The 22,663-nt window shown below is 43.0% G+C and overlaps 1 protein-coding gene across 1 annotated transcript in view; it reads right to left on the bottom strand.

The window, feature by feature from the left end:
- LOC112248522 (sodium- and chloride-dependent GABA transporter ine) overlaps nt 1-22,663 on the bottom strand; it is a 40,232-nt gene that overhangs the window by 9,640 nt on the left and 7,929 nt on the right. Inside the window, exons 3-6 of the mRNA XM_024417627.2 lie at nt 11,514-11,724; nt 11,155-11,287; nt 10,571-10,705; nt 10,241-10,344 (exon numbers count right to left, since the gene is read on the bottom strand). Of these exons, the coding sequence (XP_024273395.1) occupies nt 10,241-10,344; nt 10,571-10,705; nt 11,155-11,287; nt 11,514-11,724 (583 nt within the window). The remainder of the gene's footprint in view (nt 1-10,240; nt 10,345-10,570; nt 10,706-11,154; nt 11,288-11,513; nt 11,725-22,663) is intronic.

The raw sequence follows: 22,663 nt of genomic DNA on the forward strand, positions 1-22,663 counted from the left end.
CCTTAGTCATTGAGGTGAAGTACAGAGCGATCCTTGATGAAAACCTGCTCCAGAGCACTCAGGACCTCAGACTGGGGCGAAGGGTTACCTTTCAACAGGACAACGATTAAATACACAGCCAAGACAACGCAGGAGTGGCTTCGGGAGATAAGTGGCCCAGCCAGAGCCCAAACATCTCTGGAGAAACCTGAAACTAGTTGTGCAGTGACGCTCCTCATTCTACTAACCGAGCTTGAGAGGATCTGCAGAGAATAAATGGGAGAAACTCCCCAAATACAGGTGTGCCAAGCTCGTAGTGTAATACCTAAGACTCAAGGCTGTAATCGCTGCCAAAAGGTTCTTGAACAAAATACTGAGTAAAAGGTCTGACTACTTATGTAAATGTTTATTTATTTTTAATACATTTGCAAAAATGTCTAAAAACGTGTTTTTGTTTTGTCATTATGGGGTACTGTGTGTACAGTCGAGGCCAAAAGTTTTGAGAATGACACAAATATTAATTTTCACAAAGTCTGCTACCTCAGTTTGTATGATGGCAATTTGCATATACTCCAGAATGTTATGAAGAGTGATCAGATGAATTGCAATTAATTGCATAGTCCCTCTTTGCCATAAAAATTAACTGAATCCCCCAAAAACATTTCCACTGCATTTCAGCCCTGCCACAAAAGGACCAGCTGACATGTCAGTGATTCTCTCGTTAACACAGGTGTGAGTGTTGACGAGGACACGGCTGGGGATCACTCTGTCATGCTGATTGAGTTTGAATAACAGACTGGAAGCTTCAAAAGGAGGGTGATGCTTGGAATCATTGTTCTTCCTCTGTCAACCATAGTTACCTGCAAGGAAACACGTGCCGTCATCATTGCTTTGCACAAAAAAAGGCTTCACAGGCAAGGATATTGCTGCCAGTAAGATTGCACCTAAATCAACCATTTATCGGATCATCAAGAACTGCAAGGAGAGCAGTTCAATTGTTGTGAAGAAGGCTTCAGGGTGCCCAAGAAAGTCCGGCAAGCGCCAGGACCATCTCCTAAAGTTGATTCAGCTGCGGGATCAGGGCACCACCAGTAAAGAGCTTGCTCAGGAATGGCAGCAGGCAGGTGTGAGTGCATCTGCACGCACAGTGAGGTCGAAGACTTTCAGAGGATGGTCTGGTGTCAAGAAGGGCAGCAAAGAAGCCACTTCAGGAAAAAACATCAGGGACAGGCTGATATTCTGCATAAAGTACAGGGATTGGACTGCTGAGGACTGGGGTAAAGTCATTTTCCGGGCATCTGGAAAAAATCTTGTCCAGAGAAGACAAAGTGAGCGCTACCATCAGTCCTGTGTCATGCCAACAGTAAAGCATCCTGAGACCATTCATGTGTGGGGTTGCTTCTCAGCCAAGGGAGTGGGCTCACTCACAGTTTTGCCTAAGAACACAGCCATGAATAAAGAAATGGTACCAACACATCCTCCGAGAGCAACTTCTCCCAATCATCCTGGAACAGTTTGGTAACGAACAATGCCTTTTCCAGCATGATGGAGCACCTTGCCGTAAGGCAAAAGTGATAACTAAGTGGCTCGGGGAACAAAATATCGATATTTTGGGTCCATGGCCAGGAAACACCCCAGATCTTAATCCCATTGAGAACTTGAGGTCAATCCTCAAGAGGCGGGTGGACAAACAAAAACCCACAAATTCTGACAAACTCCAAGCATTGATTATGCAAGAATGGGCTGCCATCCGTCAGGTTGTGGCCCAGAAGTTAATTGACAGCATGCCAGGGCGGATTGCAGAGGTCTTGAAAAAGAAGGGTCAACACTGCAAATATTGACTCTTTGCATCAACTTCATGTAATTGTCAATAAAAGCCTTTAACACTTATGAAATGCTTGTAATTATATTTCAGTATTCCATAGTAACATCTGACAAAAATATCTAAAGACACCGTGCTTCTACACCTGCATTGCTTGCTGTTGGGGTTTTAGGCTGTACAGCACTTTGAGATATCAGCTGATGTACGAAGGGCTATATAAATACATTTGATTTGATTTGAAGCAGCAAACTTTGTGGAAATTAATATTTGTGTCATTCTCAGAACTTTTGGCCACGACTGTAGATTGATAAGGGAAAAAACTATTTAATCCATTTTAAAATAAGGATAACATATTAAAAAAAATTTTTTCAAGTGATCTGTATACTTTCAGAATGCACTGTTTGTACTGTAAAGTAAGTGCAAGATAGGGTCAGTGCAGATAGTCTGGGTAACCATTTAATTAAGTATTTAGCAGTCTTATTGCTTGGACGTAGAAGCCATCTCATAGCCTGTTGGTCCGAGAGCAGTCTTCACGACTGGGAGGGTATGTGTGGACAATGTTTTTTTGTGTTTTTTTTACCCCCTTTTTCTCCCCAATTTCGTGGTATCCAATTGTTAGTAGCTACTATCTTGTCTCATCGCTACAACTCCCGTACGGGCTCGGGAGAGACCTGGACAAAAAGGTACACTTAAGGGAGAATGCTATTCATTGACTACAGCTCAGCGTTCAACACCATAGTACCCTCAAAGCTCACCACTAAGCTAAGGATCCTGGGACTAAATCCCTCCTTCTACAACTGGATCCTGGACTTCCTGACGGGCCGCCCCTAGGTGGTGAGGGTAGGTAGCAACATCTGCCACGCTGATTCTTAACACTGGAGCCTCTCAGGGGTGCGTGCTCAGTCCCCTCCTGTATTCCCTGTTTACCAATGACTGCGTGGTCAAGCACGACTCCAACACCATCATTAAGCTTGCAGACGACACAGTGGTAGGCCTGATCCCCGACGAGACAGCCTATAGGGAGGAGGTCAGAGACCTGGCCGGTTGGTGCCAGAATAACTAAGACTATGGAGATGATTGTGGACTACAGGAAAAGGAGGATCGAGCACACACCCACTCTCATTGACGGGGCTGTAGTGGAGCAGGTTAAGAGTTAAGTTCCTTGGTGTCCACATCATCAACAAACTAGAACAGTCCAAACACACCAAGACAGTCGTGAAGAGGGCACGACAAAGCCTATTCCCCCTCAGGAAACGAAAAAGATCTGAAATGGGTCCTCGGATCCTCAAAAGGTTTTACAGCTGCAACATCGAGAGCACTGGTTGCATCACTGCCTGGTGCCTCCGACTGCAAGTCACTACAGAGGGTAGTGCGTACGGCCCAGTACATCACTGGGGTCAAACTTCCTGCCATCTAGGACCTCTACACCAGGCGGTGTCAGAGGAAGGGCCAAAACATTGTCAAAGACACCAGCCACCCCAGTCAGAATGTTCTCTCTATTATCGCATGGCAAGCGGTACCGGAGCACCAAGTCTAGGACAAAAAGGCTTCAACAGTTTTTACCCCCAAGCCATAAGACTCTTGAACAGGTAATCAAATGGCTACACAAACTATTTGCATTGTGTGCCCCCCCAACCCCTCTTTTCCGCTGCTGCTACTCTGTTTATCATACAGTGGGGAGAACAAGTATTTGATAACCTTAAAATCGGCAGTGTTTCCTACTTACAAAGCATTTAGAGGTCTGTAATTTTTATCATAGGTACACTTCAACTATGACAGACAGTAGGATTTTTAATGAATTTATTTGCAAATTATGGTGGAAAATAAGTATTTGGTCAAATAACAAAAGTTTTAATACTTTGTTATATACCCTTTGTTGGCAATGACAAAGGTCAAACGTTTTCTGTATGTCTTCACATGGTTTTCACACACTGTTCCTGGCATTTTGGCCCATTCCTCCATGCAGATCTCCTCTAGAGCAGTGATGTTTTGGGGCTGTTGCTGGGCAACACAGACTTTCAACTCCCTCCAAAGATTTTCTATGGGGTTGAGATCTGGAGACAGGCTAGGCCACTCCAGGACCTTGAAATGCTTCTTACAAAGCCACTCCTTCGTTGCCCGGGCGGTGTGTTTGGGATCATTGTCATGCTGAAAGACCCAGCCACGTTTCATCTTCAATACCCTTGCTGATGGAAGGAGGTTTTCACTCAAAATCTCACGATACATGGCCCCATTCATTCTTTCCTTTACACGGATCAGTCGTCCTCGTCCCTTTGCAGAAAAACAGCCCCAAAGCATGATGTTTCCACCCCCATGCTTCACAGTAGGTATGGTGCTCTTTGGATGTAACTCAGCATTCTTTGTCCTCCAAACACGACGAGTTGAGTTTTTGGTTTCATCTGACCATATGACATTCTCCCAATCTTCTTCTGGATCATCCAAATGCTCTCTGGCAAACTTCAGATGGGCCTGGACATGTACTGGCATAAGCAGGGGGACACGTCTGGCACTGCAGGATTTGAGTCCCTGGCGGCGTAGTGTGTTACTGTTGGTAGGCTTTGTTACTTTGGTCCCAGCTCTCTGCAGGTCATTCACTAGGTCCCCCCGTGTGGTTGTGGGATTTTTGCTCACCGTTCTTGTGAGCATTTTGACCCCATGGGGTGAGATCTTACTTGGAGCCCCAGATCGAGGGAGATTATCAGTGGTCTTGTATGTCTTCCATTTCCTAATAATTGCTCCCACAGTTGATTTCTTCAAACCAAGCTGCTTACCTATTGCAGATTCAGTCTTCCCAGCCTGGTGCAGGTCTACAATTTTGTTTCTGGTGTCCTTTGACAGCTCTTTGGTCTTGGCCATAGTGGAGTTTAGAGTGTGACTGTTTGAGGTTGTGGACAGGTGTCTTTTATACTGATAACAAGTTCAAACAGGTGCCATTAATACAGGTAACGAGTGGAGGACAGAGGAGCCTCTTAAAGAAGAAGTTATAGGTCTGTGAGAGCCAGAAATATTGCTTGTTTGTAGGTGACCAAATGCTTATTTTCCACCATAATTTGCAAATAAATTCATTAAAAATCCTACAATGTGATTTTCTGGATTTTTTTTCTCATTTTGTCTGTCATAGTTGAAGTGTACCTATGATGAAAATTACAGGCCTCTCTCATCTTTTTAAGTGGGAGAACTTGCACAATTGGTGGCTGACTAAATACTTTTTTGCCCCACTGTATGTCATGCAATAAAATACAAATTACATACTTAAAAATCATACAATGTGATTTTCTGGATTTTTGTTTTAGATTCCGTCTCACAGTTGAAGTGTACCTATGATAAAAATTACAGACCTCTACATGCTTTGTAAGTAGGAAAACCTGCAAAATCAGCAGTGTATCAAATACTTGTTCTCCCCACTGTATATGCATAGTCACTTTAACTATACATTCATGTACATACTACCTCAATTATCCCAACCAACCGGTGCCCCCACACATTGGCTACCAGGGCTATCTGCATTGTCTCCCACCACACACCACCCCCTCTTTTACGCTACTGCTACTCTGTTTATCATATATGCAGTCACTTTAACCATATCTTCATGTACATACTACCTCAATCAGCCTGACTAACCAGTGCCTGTATACAGCCTCGCTACTGTCTATTTCTTTACTTACCTATTGTTCACCTAATACTTTTTCAACTTAGAAATTGCACTGTTGGTTAGAGCCTGTAAGTAAGCATTTCACTAAGGTCTACAACTTTTGTATTAGGCGCAGGTGACAAATAAACTTTAAATTGATTTGATGACTGCCCTCACAAACCCCTCAAACCAACAAGAGGCAAGGTACAACCAAGCCCACGCACAAGAACAGTGGAATGCACCATAGACCTGCCAAAAGGACATTGGCTGTGCTTGTCTGGGAGAGGAGGCACTGCAATACCAGCCTAGCAAAGTTTGCCTCTGAAATTATTCCTTTAAATGCCATTACATGAATGTAATACAATGTGCAAATTCCTTTTTGGTTTTCTACATCGAGGCTTGCAGTGTACTCCACAACATTGCACTCAAAAATGACATTCCACTGAATGATCCAACCAGACCCGATGAGCCCATGCCTGACGGAGTGTTTCCCCACTATCCATACCTCCGGCTCTGAGGACAAGAGTCAATATCATACAACGGTTTAAGGTATCTGTTCTTCCAAATATTGTAATCAAATCAACAAGGAAAACACATTTACATTTCACGAGAATTTATTGTCTGACATGTTTGACACAATCAACAAGTTCTTTCAATGATTGATTTCTCTCTCTTAGGCCGTTGCATACATCTTCCAGCTGCTGATTGAGTCCTAGAAGCAATATTTTTTAAATCTTATTTGTCAAGCCATTGCTGAGGGCTCCAAAAGTATGGCTTCTTTGTTCCACTTAGGTGATCAAAAGTTCAATTTCTTCCTCCAAAAGTTTTTTTTCTTTGTCTTTATGATTTCTCCATGTTGGCAGACAGAAATTAGTGACATTTCTTGTAGCTTTAAAAGAGAATATTTGTGACCATAAATGGTCATTTAGGGTGGTTCTTTGTGTAAATGAGACTGCACGTGCACTAGCACAGTGTTTTAGAACGTGTCTGATTTGTCAAGGCAAAATACTTACAGGCGTGTGTAAATACCTACTTTTTTTATACTTGCGAACATCATACATTTTCTTCGTATGAGTTAATTTAGAAGTTTTTCTACGCAACATTGACAAATGAGGGCCCAGGATCCAGTTGCAGAGGGAGGTTTTCAGACCCAGGGTTGAAGGTGACTATGGCGTTGAACGCTGAGCTGTAGTCTATGAACAGCAGTCTCACACCGTTATTTCCCCTCTTGTCCAAGTGTGAGAGGGCAGTGTAAAGTGCAATTGAGATTGCGTCATCGGTGGATCTGTAGGGGGAGATACGCAAATTGAAGTGGGTCCAGGGTGTCTGGGATGATGGTGTTGATATGTGTCATGACCAGCCTTTCAATGCACTTCATAATTACAGATGTGAGTGCTACAGGTTGATAGTCATTTAGGCTGGTTACCTTGGAGTTCTTGTTCAGTTTGAAACATATTGGGATTACAGACTGGGACAAGGAGAGATTGAAAAAGTCTGTTGAGACCAGGGGTTGGAACCGGTTCAGGGAACAGAACCATTCTATAACTAGAGGACTTCTGATATCTCGAGGAGTATAATTATTGTCCTAATCTGTTGTCTAATACTGTCTTTTTGCTAGCTAGGGCCATCTACTTTAAATGCTGCCCGTCTTCCTATTAGCCTACTTGGTGTGTGAACTGCTGACTACTCATAACTTGCAGGTGATTGTTGACACATCAACCAGGATTAACGGGCAGAGAAATTTGTGACTGTTGTGGTTTTGGTAATCAGTGTCAGTGGCGGTGTCATTGTCAAAACTAAGATCGTCGGCAAAACAAAGACGTTCTACCTAGTTATTTTATGAAGGAAGAGTAGAAGGCTCCACACCACTCTCACTTGAGTATTTTACCTAGTTATTTTCAGATTCTCTCATTTTGCTGTTTTGTAGCTTTGGCAACTATGGCATGTATTTTCTATCCCAGTTCACTTTACAGACACTCCCCACCCCTTGGCTGCAACCCTTCTAATTTAGTGTACCCTTTGCGCAATTCCTAGTCTCCGGCAGGATTTGGAACTGCCGATCTGCGGTCAAGAACGCTAAGTTCATTCCAGTCCCTAGACCTTTTGGCCCTGACAGAGACATGGATCACCCCAGAGAACACTGCTACTCCAGCTGCTCTGTCTTCATCCGACTACATTTTCTCTCATAGTCCGACAGCTTCTGGTCATAGGATACACAAGCAAGTATAAATGAGTCAACAGCTGCATCATCTACTTTATGAAATTACAGCCTGATGCCCTTGCATCAGTGAATTCAATGTCAACTGTGCTGCCATCATGTGTTCCATTTACCGAGTCCGCGGAGGGAAAGTGTACAGACATGCCATAGACCTAGCTAGGCTACTAAAATGTTGCAGTCTGGCTTCGGTTTTAAAGATTGACAATGAATAACCCCCCCCAAAAAACATGCAAAGGAGAAACATGTAAGCCTATTACAGTAGCATTTGAGCAGTAGCCTAGGCTGGCTCCTATAACATTTTGAGTAGGGATGCACGATATATCGGTGAGCATTTCGGAATCGGCCGATATTAGCCAAAAATGACAACATCGGCAAATGTCTAGTTTAACGCCAATGTTAAAAACCGATGTCAAAGATACCGTGCATACCTATATAACGTAATGATGCTACATAAAAGTGTGCTACATGTGCAACTCAGCATTCCTAACCTAGCCCACAATGTCTGCTATGTGGATCAAGCAGTCAACAAGTCGAGCAGTCATTTGAAAGAGTAAGAACATTTCAGCGAGACAACTCAAAGGTGAAATCCATTAAAGCCAAGACAATTGAATTCATTGCTCTTGACAATCAATCGTTCTCTGTCGTGAGTGATGTTGGCTTTAGCCGACTGGTCAAGCACCGGTGCACATTACCAAGTGCGCTATTTTTCAAATGTTGCCTACCGGAGTTACACAGTACTAGCGTCACTGCTATTAGCTTCACAACATACATACTATGAAACGCCGTTTAGGTCTTTGCGTGTCAAAAAAGATACAGTAGCACTGTCAAAGCTGTACAAAAAAAGTCTGCAAACAAGAAAACACCGACCACAAACAATGTGTTTACAATATTGCGTTGGTAAAGCATAATTTGTTTGACCGCAACTTCTGGGGTAGCTAGCTTTAGCTTGGTACCTAGCTAGCACCAATACAACCAGCCCGAAAACAATGACCAAACTCTTCTCTGTCCTGGCACCCCAATGGTGGAACACTCACCCGGAACAACAGGGGCTTTCACGCAAGACTCAGCGTTGTATTCCTCAACGCAAGCATAAAAGGCATTTAACTTGTTTGGGAGTTCTGCATCACTGGGCATCTTACGGATGGGTTTCGCGTTATAGTATTAAAGCCCTGCCACATCCGACAGTCTTTGGAGTCAGTGTATTAGGATTCCACCTTCCTCCTATATTGTCCTTTTGCATGCTAGATGTCTAGTGGGCTTTCTTGTATGCGTCCATGTCCTGTTCCTTGTAAGCAGTAGCTCTTACCTTTTGCTCAGCTTGGATATTGCCTGCAATCCATGTTTTTTGGTTTGGATATGTTCATATAGTCACTGTAGGAATAATGTGGTCTATGCACTTATTGACGCAGCCCCAACGCTATCCAATGAATCAAGGAACATATCCCAGTCTGTACTTGAAAAACAGCCTCGTAGCATTCTGTCTGCTTCATTAGACCACTTCCGTATTTTACCCCCTTTTTCGATCTCGTGTTGTCGCTGAAACTCCCCAACGAGCTCGGGAGGTGAAGGTCGAGTCATACGTCCTCCAAAACATGACCCATAAAACTGCGCTTTAAGAAAATGTTAACCCCTTCCTCTCCCCAATCTCGTGCTATCCATTGGTAGTTACAGTCATATCTTATCACTGCAACTCCCGTACGGTCTCAGTAGAGGTGAAGGTCGAGAGCCGTTCTTCCTCCGAAACACAACCCAACCAAGCCGCACTGCTTCTTGACACAATTCCCACTTAACCCGGAAGCCAGCCGCACCAATGTGTCGGAGGAAACACCGTACACCCGACGACTGTGTCAGTGTGCACTGCGCCCGGCCCGCAACAGGAGTTGCTTGAGCATGGGACATGGACATCCCTGCCGGCCAAACCCTCCCCTAACCCGGACAACGCTGGGCCAATTGTGCTCCCGGTCGCGGGAGACCGGTACTGGACTCAAACCCAGAATCTCTAGTGGCACAGCTAACACGGCGATGCAGTGCCTTAGACCAGTGTGCCACTCTAAACTGTGCTTCTTAACACCTGCCCCCTTAACCCGGAAGCCAGCTGCACCAATGTGTCGGAGGAAACACCGTTCAACTGACAACAGAGGTCAGCCTGTAGGCACCCGGCCCCCAACAAGAAGATGCTAGAGCGTGATGAACAAAGTAAAGCCCCCCCGGCCAAACCCTCCACTAACCCTCCACTGATTTTCAAAAAGGAGGCGCAGAAGTGCCTCCCTTTGAAGAATGTATGAAGGGGGACCAGTATGAAGAAAATATGAAAATGTATGCACTCACTACTGTAAGTCGCTCTGGATAAGAGCATCTGCTAAATAACCTAAATGTAAATGAAGTTTTAATAATTGACAACTATTACATGCCCTCTCTTGATTGACATATATTTTGATGTACAAAGCATGTTGGGTCTTATTGAGAAGACACAGTTAACTGCTCTTAGTTACCATGAGACAGTTAGAATTACACTGTGTATCTGCAGATAAATCATGTGATGACAAAGACAAAGTGGTCCTATAGTGGTACAGGAGACTGCATCTCTAACCTGAGGATGTTATTGTTGAACTTGTTGTAACTGGCCATGGAGATCATGGTACCAAATCCTATTCCAATGGAGTTGAATACCTGGGCTGCAGCGTTAACCCACACCTGTAGTAAGGCATAGATAAGCGGATAAAGGTGAGCAATGCACACAATGTTTTTACTCATACTGTAAACCAAGAACACCAATACACTTCTGTGCAGTTTCCTAGGCACAGATTAAGCCTAATCTTTGGACTAGAAACCTTTTTCAATGGATTCAGACTAGGCATAATCTGTGTCTGGGAAACTGTCCATTAAATCGTCATTCATCCTCTAATACAGTATGTCACACCTGAACATCAAGCAGTTTGCTCCACTTAGGCTTCAGGAAGTAAAGCATCCCATTCTTGGCTCCAGGAAGCTGGACATTATTGATGAGCAAGACAAACAGCATGAAGTATGGGAACGTGGCGGTGAAATAAACAACCTAAAGCACAGAGTGAAGAAGAATAAAAATACTCAGTAAGTATATTTAAATGCATTGTAGATCAAAACATACGCCGTGTTAGCTGTATGAAGCAACAGAGGTGGAGAAAATTCTGTCTCCTCTAAATACCAGGGGGAGAAACATGATATTTGACACCCATCTGTTCTCCTCCAACACCCACCAACAATGTAGACCCAAAGGCAATGGAAAACCTTTAGATTTGAATAATGATTCCCCACCGATGAGGCAGCCTGAGAGCATACACAAGTTATAAATGTATACATTTAAGAACAAAGAGTATCTAGTGAATGCAACCATTTAAAATGAAACAGTAATATCTATAAATTTCTGTTAGCCAATACCACAAATTACTAACACTAAACAATCTACTGTTCTAAAGAGGAATATCCATAAGTAGCTGCTGTTGCGGGAAGAGAATGCACTCTGACCTTGCCAGTGGATTTGACACCTTTGAAGATGCACAAGTAGACAATGACCCAGGCCAGGATAAGGAGTCCAAACAGCTCCCAGCGTAGTCCTCCTGCCTCCTCAATACCATTGGTTATCTCCAGAAGCCTGTGACTGAGAGAGGAAGTAAGGGTCAGGATGGGAAACAAAGCTAAAGAAACCTTCATAAAATCATACTGTTATCCTTCAAGAACCCTGACTTTACAGTAATCTGGATGGGACCTCTTTTGTGATAAAACAAGCTATAACAATAACCACAAGAGTCCTGAGCCCTACCCATGCCAGTGACTTCTAGACCCTACATCAATAAAAATGGGATTCATTGAAGATTGATGCTTACTCAAAGTATTGCTGACTGGCCGAATGCAAGTGGGTGGTGTTGCCAGGGAAACCGATGGAGCAGTTACCGACAGCATTCCAGGTGTTGTTGCAGGACTGCCAGGGGAAGGTGGCTCGGAATGAGTTGAAGAAGTAGTAGAGCGCCCAGCACATAAGAACGTTGTAGTAGGTGCACAGCACAAAGGAGATCACGACTGTGGCAATGCCCACACCTGTAGAACAACAGGTAGGGCAAAAGGGAAAAGTCATAGAACTTTCCTACAGTGGTGATGCCCCAGCAGCAGTAGCTACTTTCTCCTCTGGTGTCTTTTGTGTGTGGGCCTCCTTCGGACGTGTACTGTATGTAGATCTATAAAGGTAAGCATGGGTAAACTACAATGGTACTGCTCCCATTACCAATTAGCTGTGGACAAAGATTCATGCATGTGTCTAAAATCCAACAAACACTTTCCAGGAAAGCTCAAGAAGTCCTTTGAGCTTCCTCAAATTAAACAAATAATGTTATGTTCCGGTACCACCAGGACTGACCGGTTCAAAGCGGTGTGTTTGGAAGGCAAAATTGGCCAGGCATGTACACAGATAGAGATCTACCCTTGCCTGAGCACCTGCCCCTTTGCCCTCCCAAGTGCCTTTTTGGGTGGTGCCATAATGTTTTTTTTGTGGACAGTTTGTCATTGATGTTCTGAACCAACTGACCGCAAGTCACCACCCACCAACCAGTCCCTTGGTTGCACCTGTTGGTCTGCCCTGGAGCTTGCACACAAATCGGTTGCTTTTTCCCAGTCTGCCCACAGAGATTGTCTGTACATTATCCAAACATTAATGTCTTGGATTGCATGAGTATGTGTAGCAAATTACCTATTTTAAATATCAACAGTATTAAAAAGATGGGTCCGCACTCAAAAATATTCATTTTTTAAAATGATTTTCACTGCATCAGGGATAGCGTACACCCGTTTCGGCTTTGCAGCCTTCTACTGAATTCACAGGTTTTGCACACCAACCAAACTTCTGAGAGTGCGCACTGGTCCTCTTGAATACTGTATCAACAGTACTGCCACCAGAAGCTGCAGCATAACATTTAATAATTCAGAGGGTGAATGGGGAAGACTAAAGATTTAAGTGCCTTAGAACGGGGTATGGTAGCAGGTGCCAGGCACAACGGGTTGAGTGTGGCAAGAACTGCAACGCTTCTTGGTTTTTCACACGCAACAGTTTCCCGTGTGTATCAAGAATGGTCCACCCCTTAAAGGACATCCGGCCAACTTGATACACCTGTGGGAAGCAATGGAGTCAACATGGGCCAGCATCCCTGTGGAACTCTATCGATACCTTTTAGAGTCCATGCCCCGACAAATTGAGGCTGTTCTGAGGGCAAAAGGGGGTGCAACTCAATATTAGGAAGGTGTTCCTACTGTTTTGTACACTCGGTGTATATTGGCATTGTTCGTAGAGAAAGAATAAGGGAATGCTGTGGACAATATGGAGGGTGGGTCGACTAGAAAACACCTCTCAACCCAATATAACCCTACTGACCTCCAGGATCAGTTGGAACTACTGCACACCATAAGCCTCCTTTCCTTTCATCCATCCTAGTTTGTGCTTTCCCTTCACACCACTAATTAAGGGGATGGTCTGCTCTATTGGCTTGTCAAACACACCCAGAGTGGCGTAATGTTGTTTGCGTTCTCCCTGTCAAAACGAGTTTAATAACAACCCAGGGCTGCAATACTGCCGATGAGGGAGAATTCCGTAGGAGTAGTACAAAACATTAGAACATTTTATGAATTGCAAACTTTTATGTAGTTACATTATGTGAATTGTAAGTCATGGATCGACCTCTAAATGTTCAGTTACTGTAAGAATTATTTTGTCAGGTAATTACTAAGAAAAAGCAGATAAAAGCAAATACCTCCGTTTACGAATATAAAGTTAGCTTGACCTTGCCCTAACACATGCTGTAGTCATGTAGCCGATCTCAATCTTTCACTGCAGCATTGATACAATCTCTGTCTTTTACTATTGCGACACATTTTTGGGCTAATCTTGCCAGCCACTAAACTAATTGGCAGGGTTTATGATTTCAGAAACAAAAGCTCTTCTGATCCAATGCTACACGTACATCTATTATTCAAATATTAACCCATTGTGTTAAACTTAACCTTTTCATGACCAAAGTTTCCCTGTGTAGATTCTGCTACTGCACCTGTAAAGCTAAGTCATGGTGAAGTCACCTGACATGCCTGTGATACCGCCAACAACAAAATGGACACACAGGTTCTTATGATTAAGAAGAGCTGGTTCCATCTGGTAATAAAATAAATCATTGTTTTGTTTGTGCATATAAATCCACACAAACATACTTAAACAAGGAAATGGACACGCAACCAAAAAAAGTATTAATTCCAAAGCAAAACACAAAATGTTATCAGTCATTACTAGCAGCAATCAGGTAAGCTGAGCCATTCCCTGTCCCCATAGGAGTAAACACCCCCCGCTCAAACCCAAACCCTCTGACGAATTAGAAGACATCTCAGGGACACCAGGATACCAAACAGACAATCAGCCCAAACACATTACATACAAGGCCGCTCAAAATAGAAAACAAATCAAAGCAAAGCTTCGTCTTTTTAATAATAATATATATATATATTTTTTTAAATATGCCCCTAAACCAGAAAGTTTTTAGGAGTAATAAAGCATTTTGCAGAAGAGCCGTCAGCTCAGTTTTAGCTGTCGTGAAACGGAAGAAAACCATCAGACGTAGTTGTCTAGAATGTGAGCTTATGAGTTTGGTGTATGATAAATTCATCAATGCCATGTGGAATGGGATTTGTAATAGAGTCATATTAGGAATTAATAGGAATGTGCTGCATTCTGTATCCAAGCTCAACCCCCAAAATCACATTACAAATACAACCCACAGATAAAGATACAATGGTGGGTCATGAGAGGAATAGGAGGATTTTACCATGATACATTCATATACTATTAAGTAATTACACTGTAGGACATCAGTCCAGTGTTTAAATTGTTTTTATTTAACAGAGGAGCGATGTGTATCACAGTGTGGCATAGTAATATCAACCAAACAAATATACAGAAAGAACTACCTGCTTTTGTCCCCTGCTTAGCACAGAGCCATTACCAGTCTGAAATGAGCGATAAATCAAGGGACGGAACCATACGCTTTGACCGGGTAGACTATCTCTGTCTTTGAGGAGATAAAAACTATGGAGAAAAGTCTTCAGTTAGAACAGGTGACCTTATTGATTCAACCCCAAGTGTCAATGGATGTTGATGGCTGGGCTCTTGTACATTGGAGGGAGCATTACGTGATTGATAGTGTTCTATAGTGGTACGGATACAAGTATCCTGTGTGTGTATCCTGTGTGTGTTTCTTTTCTCTCCTTCTCCCCTCACAGGTGAACATCATCACTCCCCAATCAGTCAACAATCAATCATCAATCAGAAGACACACCTCCTCCTGTTTCCTACCCTATCACAGTTCCTTTCCCTTGGTTTAAAAACCCCATCAGTTGTTTGCTCTAGAGCTCTGTGTTTAGATCTCTCTCTTTGTGTCTTAACCTCTCTTTTGTTTGAGCACCTCCAAATCACTTTGTCATCTCCTGTGAGTATTGTTTTTGTTTTGGTGTTTGATTGCTGGTGGGAAAAGGGGAAACTAAGACAAGTCGCCCATGGGCATACACTACCCGTAGGTAGACTTTGTTAAAAACACTAGTTAGAACTGGGCGGACCATCCACTGTATTTTTGGTTAGTTAGTTAGCTGTTGTTAAAATAGGCTAGTCTAGCTTAGGGGTGTTTTGATGCTTATTGTTTCTTTCCTTGGGTCCAGCTCAGCCCCTTTTCCTGCTCCCCCCATTACCGTGTGTTTTACAATAAACCCTGAGTTTGATGGTATAATTTCAGTTATCGTGGTTATTTCGTTCACACTTTTACTTTGTCACAATTATAATTTGCATGAGTTATGTTACGGGTCTCATTACCATCCCCCCTTGACTGTCGGGCCAAAAGGGATTCGTAACATGTAGTCAGAGGCCATTCGGTGTTCAAAAGGAATTTGAAAAAAAATGTAAAGAATTATTGAGTATGTATTAAACAAAATACAACTCACTATTTAAAAAGTTTAATACTTAAGTGTGCCTCCTGGACTGCAGAACAAGATCCAGGCAGAAAGTTTGAAATCTTTAACTTAGATGGAAAATAGTGCCCTGCAGCAGACACTAGAAAGAGAACACACTATGCTCTCATCTCTCATGTGATGAGTAAAACACTGAAGACATTTGTTTAGAGCCACTGATCCTAAGCTAATTTGATGTGTTAAGGGTGGGGGGGGTTCTAAGAGGTGCTCATGAAAACAATGTGAATTTCAATCAAGAGAAATATTGTGGATATCAAGAACATGTGCTGAATCACCCATACTTGATTCCAAATTTAGATTTGAATTGGCTGCTGTTATTCAGAATGTACTACATTTCACTCCGTGAGTAATTTGAACATGTGTGCGCGTCAGCTCAAACAAAAGCCCCCACTGAAATTTAACCAATCACAATACCCCTTCCAGAAAAGCAGGGCCAAATAATTAGACTAATTGAGGTACTAAAATTGACATTGTACAAGGTCTCAGCCAACAACACATCTGAAATTTGGTTTTGTGACAGACAGAATTGTATATTCAATCACACTCAATACAATGCACATAATTGATTAAACAAGCAGACACAAGCGGTTCTCAGGATAATGTGCTCCTATTACCACAGTCCAGCAAAATGACAAATGAGTGCTTTCATAGTCACAACCCAGATCACGTACACATCCCTGTAATTCAAAAAGGCCAAACCATAATGAACAAATAAAACACTTAATTTGAATGATTTGTCATGAAGGAAGTGTAATTGTTACAATGTTCAAAATAGAGTAATCCACTGCTTTCTTGGTGTGCACAAACTGACTCCTAACCTGGCCATCTGTGGAGATATGGGTTGGGAACTAGATTATGTGTGGTTAGGCAAAAAATGGACATGGACCAGACTAATGAATATGCAAGTGTTCCCAGCCCACCCCCTTGGGTTCACACATACACTACATACCAAAAGTATGTGGACACCTGCTTGTCGAACATCCATTCCCAAATATGTGCATTAATATGGAGTTGGTCCCCACTTTGATACTATAAAAGGCTCCACTCTTCTGGGAAGGCTTCCCACTAGATGTTGGAATATTGCTGCAGGGACTTGCTTCCATTCAGTCAGAGCATTAGTGAGGTCTGACACTGATGTTTGGCGATTACGCCTGGCTCGCAGTCGCCGCTCCAATACATCCAAAAGGTGTTCGATGGGGTTGAGGTCAGGGCTCTGTGCAGGCCAGTCAAGTTCTTCCACACCAATCTCGACAAACCATTTCTGTATGGACCTCGCTTTGTGCATGGGGGTATTGTCATGCTGAAACAGGAAAAGGGCCTTTCCCAAACTGTTGCTACAAAGTTTGAAGCACAGAATCATCTAGAATGTCATTGTATGCTATAGCATTAAGATTTCCCTTCACTGGCACTAAGGGGCCTAGCACGAACCATTATACCTCTTCCACCGAAACCGCCAAACCCAGATTTGTCCGTTGGACTGCCAGATGGTGAAGCGTGATTCATCACTCCAGAGAATGCGTTTCCACTGCTCCAGAGTCCAATGGTGGTGAGCTTTACACCACTCCAGCCGACACTTGGCATTGTGCATGGTGAACTTAAGCTCGTGTGAGGCTGCTCGGCAATGGAAACCCATTTCATGAAGCTCCCGACGAACCGTTCTTGTGCGGCCGTTGCTTCCAGAGGCATTTTGGAACTCTGTAGTGAGTGTTGCAACCAAGGACCGACGTTTTTACGTGCTACGCGCTTCAGCACTCTGCAGTCCCTTTCTGTGAGCTTGTGTGGCCTACCACTTCACAGCTGAGCCGTTGTTGCTCATAAATATTTCCACTTCATAATGGCACTTACAGTTGACCGAAGCAGCTCTAGCAGGGCAGAAATTTGATGAACTGACTTGTTGGAAAGTTGGCATCCTCTGACGGTGCCACATTGAAATCCACTGAGCTCTTCAGTAAGGCCATTCTACTGACAATGTTAGTATATGGAGATTGCATGGCTATATGCTTTATTTTATACACCTGTCAGCAACGGGTCCACAACAGGGGTGTCCATGTATATAGTGTAGATGTGACTCCCTTCCTAGAGGATGTTGGCTGGTTTGATCTGATATGTTAGTTTTATTACCTTTTGGTTTGGTCAATACAATTTGATTTTGAATACAAACAAGTCAGAACTGGTATAAATGGAATGAAGATCTGTTCGCCCTCTTATCCTGTAAACTGTCCATGGAGGAAGGTTGTATGATCAATTCTCATTTCCTAGACTTCTAGGCCTCAGGCCTAGTAGGCATCTCTTTGTACATTCTTTGCTATGTTAAATGTCAGTATTGCTCTGTATCTTAAGCTTTATGCCTTTGTGAATCCATTCATTCTACAACATTATTAAATAATACTTGCGTTTTGCATTCGCTTCTCATGACTAATCCTTGATCTTAGTCAGCTAAAACGCACAATACTTGAATGCACATCAAATTGTATTTGTCACATGCTTCGTTAACAATAGGTATAGACTAACAGTGAAATGCTTACTTACGGGCCTCTCCCAACAGTGCAGAAATAAAGGATAAATTAATATCAAATGGAGTCAATCAGGTCTATCAATTGTAGATTGTTAAATATTATTGATCACTACACTAACAAGTGGGCTACACATTGTTACTGCATGCATGGTATAGTGTAAATACTCATGAGTGGGAGTTGACTGCATTCATTTTCTAATCTTTTATTCTGTGAAGTCCAAACCCAGTAGGCTTTCCGTCCAATGCATAATGTGTAAATAACTGATGTAAACAAAAGGTGTAGCATATTTTTAAGACTCAATTTTGAGTCGTGTCAGAGTACGATTACTTGCACAGTAATAATTTGATTTTAAAACAGATTGTCAAGAGGCAGATTATGCAAAAGTCACATACCTTAACTTAAAAATCGGCGTAAAGTCAATTTAAGAAAACACCTGGTTCTGAGCAATCTTTCAAATAATTAGAATAAGTAAACACCTTACAATAGGCGTTACAGCTATTTGATCTGCGCATATGTGCTAGCACCAGCCGAGCGAGCCTCCCTCTTTAGCGCGAGTGAAGTGCGTTCGGCACAACTGAATGCTCTCAAAGTACTCACACCCCTCGACTTTTTCCACATTTTGTTGTGTTACAACCTGAATTTAAAATGGATTAAATTGAGATGTTTTTGTAACTGGTCTACACACAATACGGCATAATGTGAAAATGGAATTAAGTTTTGACTCATTTCAGCTTTTCATTTTCATAAAATGTGCAAGTATTCAACCCCTTTGTTATGGAACGCCTAAATAAGATCAGGAGTAAAAATGTGGTAACAAGTCACATAAGTTGCAGGGACTCACTGTGTGCAATAATTTAGTTCAACATGATTTTTGAACGACTACCTCATCTCTATAACCCACATACAGATAATTGTAAGGTCACGCAGTCGAGCAGTGAATTTCAACCAAAGATTCAACCACAAAAGACCAGGGAGGTTTTCCAATGCCTCGCAAAGAAGGGACTCGTTCAGCTGTATTGGATGTTCCAAATTGTGTCCAGTGCTGGTTTGACATTTGAGCAGAAAAAGGAGTTACTTTTATTGCAGCTACAACGTTACAAAGATCTGGAAAGGTTGAAGCAGGATACGGAATAAGCTAAACTGCGGTTGCAACATCAGCGGTTAGAACTTGTCAGAGAAGGCAAGCTTTTAGGTGAATTTTCTTTTGAGAAAGACTATTCAAGCTCCCCAATGGGACGCTCTTCCCTTGGTCGTTCTCCGCCTTTTGATGTTGCTATTAATCTCCAGTTGTTGCCTACATTTTTTTTTTAAAGGATCCTGATCTATTTTTTACGTTATTTGAACAGACTCTCGGGCTTGGCCTGATGCAGACCGTACTTTGATGCTACAGTGTGTTTTGACCGGTAAGGCTCACTAATCTCTTAGCGCTACAGATAGTGCCGATTACGTAAAAGGTTGCGGTCCTGCATGCTTACGAGTTGGTCCCTGAAGCGTATAGATAGCGTTTCAGATCGTTGCAGAAAGGTGAAAAACAGTCCAGAGTTATCAATTCAATCGTTGATGTACTCGTCATGATGCAATTAAAATATGTAATTATTGTCAAGGTGAAGGGCACTGGAAGAACTAATGTCCTATCCTTGGTAAAAAGGCCAGCAGATTGGCCAGCAGAAATGTAAAACCTGTTGCATTAGCTTTGCCTGTCCCTGATGTTAATCCTGTTGCGCAAGCTCAAGAATTGTCCAAACCTTTTAGTACTGATTATTCACTGTTTGTTTCACTATTGGGAAGTGATGTGCAAGTGCCCGTAAAGATTCTGTGAGACACTGGTGCCTCAATCGTTTGTTTTGGAGACGGTTCTGCCTTTTTCTATGGAGACAGATACAGGAACCAGTGTCCTGATTCAAGGGATAGGTTTGAATACATTGTCTGTACCCTTGCACAAAGTCAAACTTATCTGACCTAGCGCAAGGTGAGGTTTCCCTTGGTGTGTCCCTTTTTTCCCGTTGACAGTGTTCATGTGATTTTGGGTAACAACTTAGCGGGTAGTCGTGTCTCCTCTGGTGGTTTCTATTACCCATCCCATGTAGGGATTATCGATGAAAACGTACAGAGATTCCCGGAGGTATTCTCTGCATGCGCCGTGACTCGTGCTATGAGCCGTGCTGACACTACGGTCAAAACTAAACTTACACAACACATTGCCGAACAGTTTGATAATCCGTTAAATGATTTACCGTTGCCTATGTCCTGTAGTGATCTTGTAATGGAGTAGTCCACTGATCCTACCTTAAAGGTTTATTTGATCAAGTACTTCCGGTTGAGGTGGTAAGGAGTGCTGCCCAGGGTTACTACATTCAAGATCAGTTGTTGGTGAGGAAATGAACGCCTCACAGCAAAGGTTTTGTGAGTGACACTATTGTTCCTTCTAAGCTTTGAGATCTAGTTTTGAAAACGTCTCATGACGTTTCTGGTCACTTAGGGCTTAGTAAAACCTATGATCAAATTTTGTGGCCTCGTCAGCTGACTGGGAAGCCTAATCAAATGTTAAGGCCAGTCCCGCTACAACCTATTCCTGTTACAGGCCAGCCATTTGAGCATTTGATTATTTATTGTGTTGGACCCTTACCCCATTCTAAAGCTGGTAGCACCTACATGTTAACTGTGATGTGTCAGACTACAAGACATCCTGCAGCCTATCCAATTCGTAACATTACCTCTAAGTCTGTTGTGAAGGCTTGTCACAGTTCATCTCAATTTCTTGAACACCTAAGGTGATTCAGAGCGATCAGGGTTCCAACTTCACTTCACACATTTGCACAAGTCTTGCGACAATTGCGTATAAAACATAATCAGGCCAGTGCTTATCATGCGCAGAGTCAAGGGGGCCTTGAGTGTTTTTAATCAGACTTTGAAGTCAATGCTACGTGCGTACAGCACTGAATTAGAACATGACTGGGAAGAGGGGTTACCCTGGTTGCTACTCGCTGTTAAAGAAGTATCACAAGAGAGCACTGGGTTCAGTCCTAATGACCTTGTTTTTGGGCATACTGTGTGGTCCCCTTGCTGTATTAAAAGGAGGATTGGAAGGTGGTTGAGCCTCCCCAAAATGTTTTGTCATATGTTAGCAGTTTCTGACACAGGTTGTATGTAGCTTGTGAAATGACTAAAGAAAAACTAGCATCCTCTCAGGTGAGGCTGAAAAGGTTGTTTGACTGGCGAACTGTGCTCATTTCTCTTCTGAATTTGCTAAATCAGAACTGTGTGCTAATACTGACGTGGTTAGTCCTGTTCTTTTGGTGGAATCAGTTGATCTGAGGTCAACCACTCCACATAGTGTGATGGTGAGGGGGTGCCGGACCCTGATGGTATTTTGCAGGGTAGGTTGATGAATTCAGAGTCCCTTGCAAACTTTTTGTTGTTGGGTCGGTCACATGTCTGATGATTGTCAAGCAGAGTTAACTGATTTGATCACTGAGTTTGTCTATTTTCTGACACCTTCTTGTACACATTTGGTAGTGCATGATATTGTTGGGATTGTTGTCCCCATTAAACAACGTTTTTATTGTGTCTCATTGGAGAAGCTACGTCACTTGGACTCAGGGATTGAGTACATGCTAGTTAATGATATCGCTGTACCATCATTCTCCAGTTAGGCCTCCCTGTGTCTCTTGGTGAGCAAGCCAGATGGTTCTCTTAGATTTTGCACTGACTACCGTAAGGTTAGTGCGACAAAACCGGACTGTTACCCACTCCCACGGATGGAAGATTGTGTTGATCAGGTTGGTGCTGCCCGGTTTGTCAGCAAGTTTGATTTGCTGAAGGGTTACTGGCAGGTGCCTTTGTCATCAAAAGCTTGTGAAATATCTGCTTTTATTACTCCAGGTCTTTTCTCCTATACAGACATGAGTCATACGCAACGCTCCTGCAACGTTTCAGCGTCTTATGAATAGGGTGATCTCTGGCCTTGAAGGCTGTGCTGTTTATCTAGATGATGTGGTTGTTTATAGTGACACTTGGGAGCGACATCTGGTGCGGATACGTACTCTGAGCGTTTGGCTGAGGCCTGTCTCACTGGGAACTTAGCCAAATGTGAGATTCCCCAGGCAACAGTGATCTCCCTCGGCAGAGTGGTCGGGCAGAGTCTTGTTCTCCTGGTGCAGGCTAAAGTGGCCGCTATCGATCGGTTTACACCACTCACAAGGAGCTGCAACGCTTCCTAGGTATGGCTGGGTATTTTGCTGCAACTGCTCCAGTTGTAGCACCTCTGCTCTATTGAAGAGGGCTGATTTCATCTGGTCTTCCTGCTGTCAGTGCTTTTCAAAATGTGAAACTGCTTCTTAGCTCTGACCCTGTGTTGGCTGCCCCACGATTGGAACAGCCTTTCAGCCTATATATGGATGCCAGTAATGTGGAGGCAGGTGCCGTGTTGCTTCAAGCAGATGGAGGTGTTGAACATCCTGTTAGCTGTTAAA

This window comes from Oncorhynchus tshawytscha, linkage group LG12, assembly GCF_018296145.1.
Source record: "Oncorhynchus tshawytscha isolate Ot180627B linkage group LG12, Otsh_v2.0, whole genome shotgun sequence".
Classification (NCBI taxonomy): Eukaryota; Metazoa; Chordata; class Actinopteri; order Salmoniformes; family Salmonidae; genus Oncorhynchus; species Oncorhynchus tshawytscha.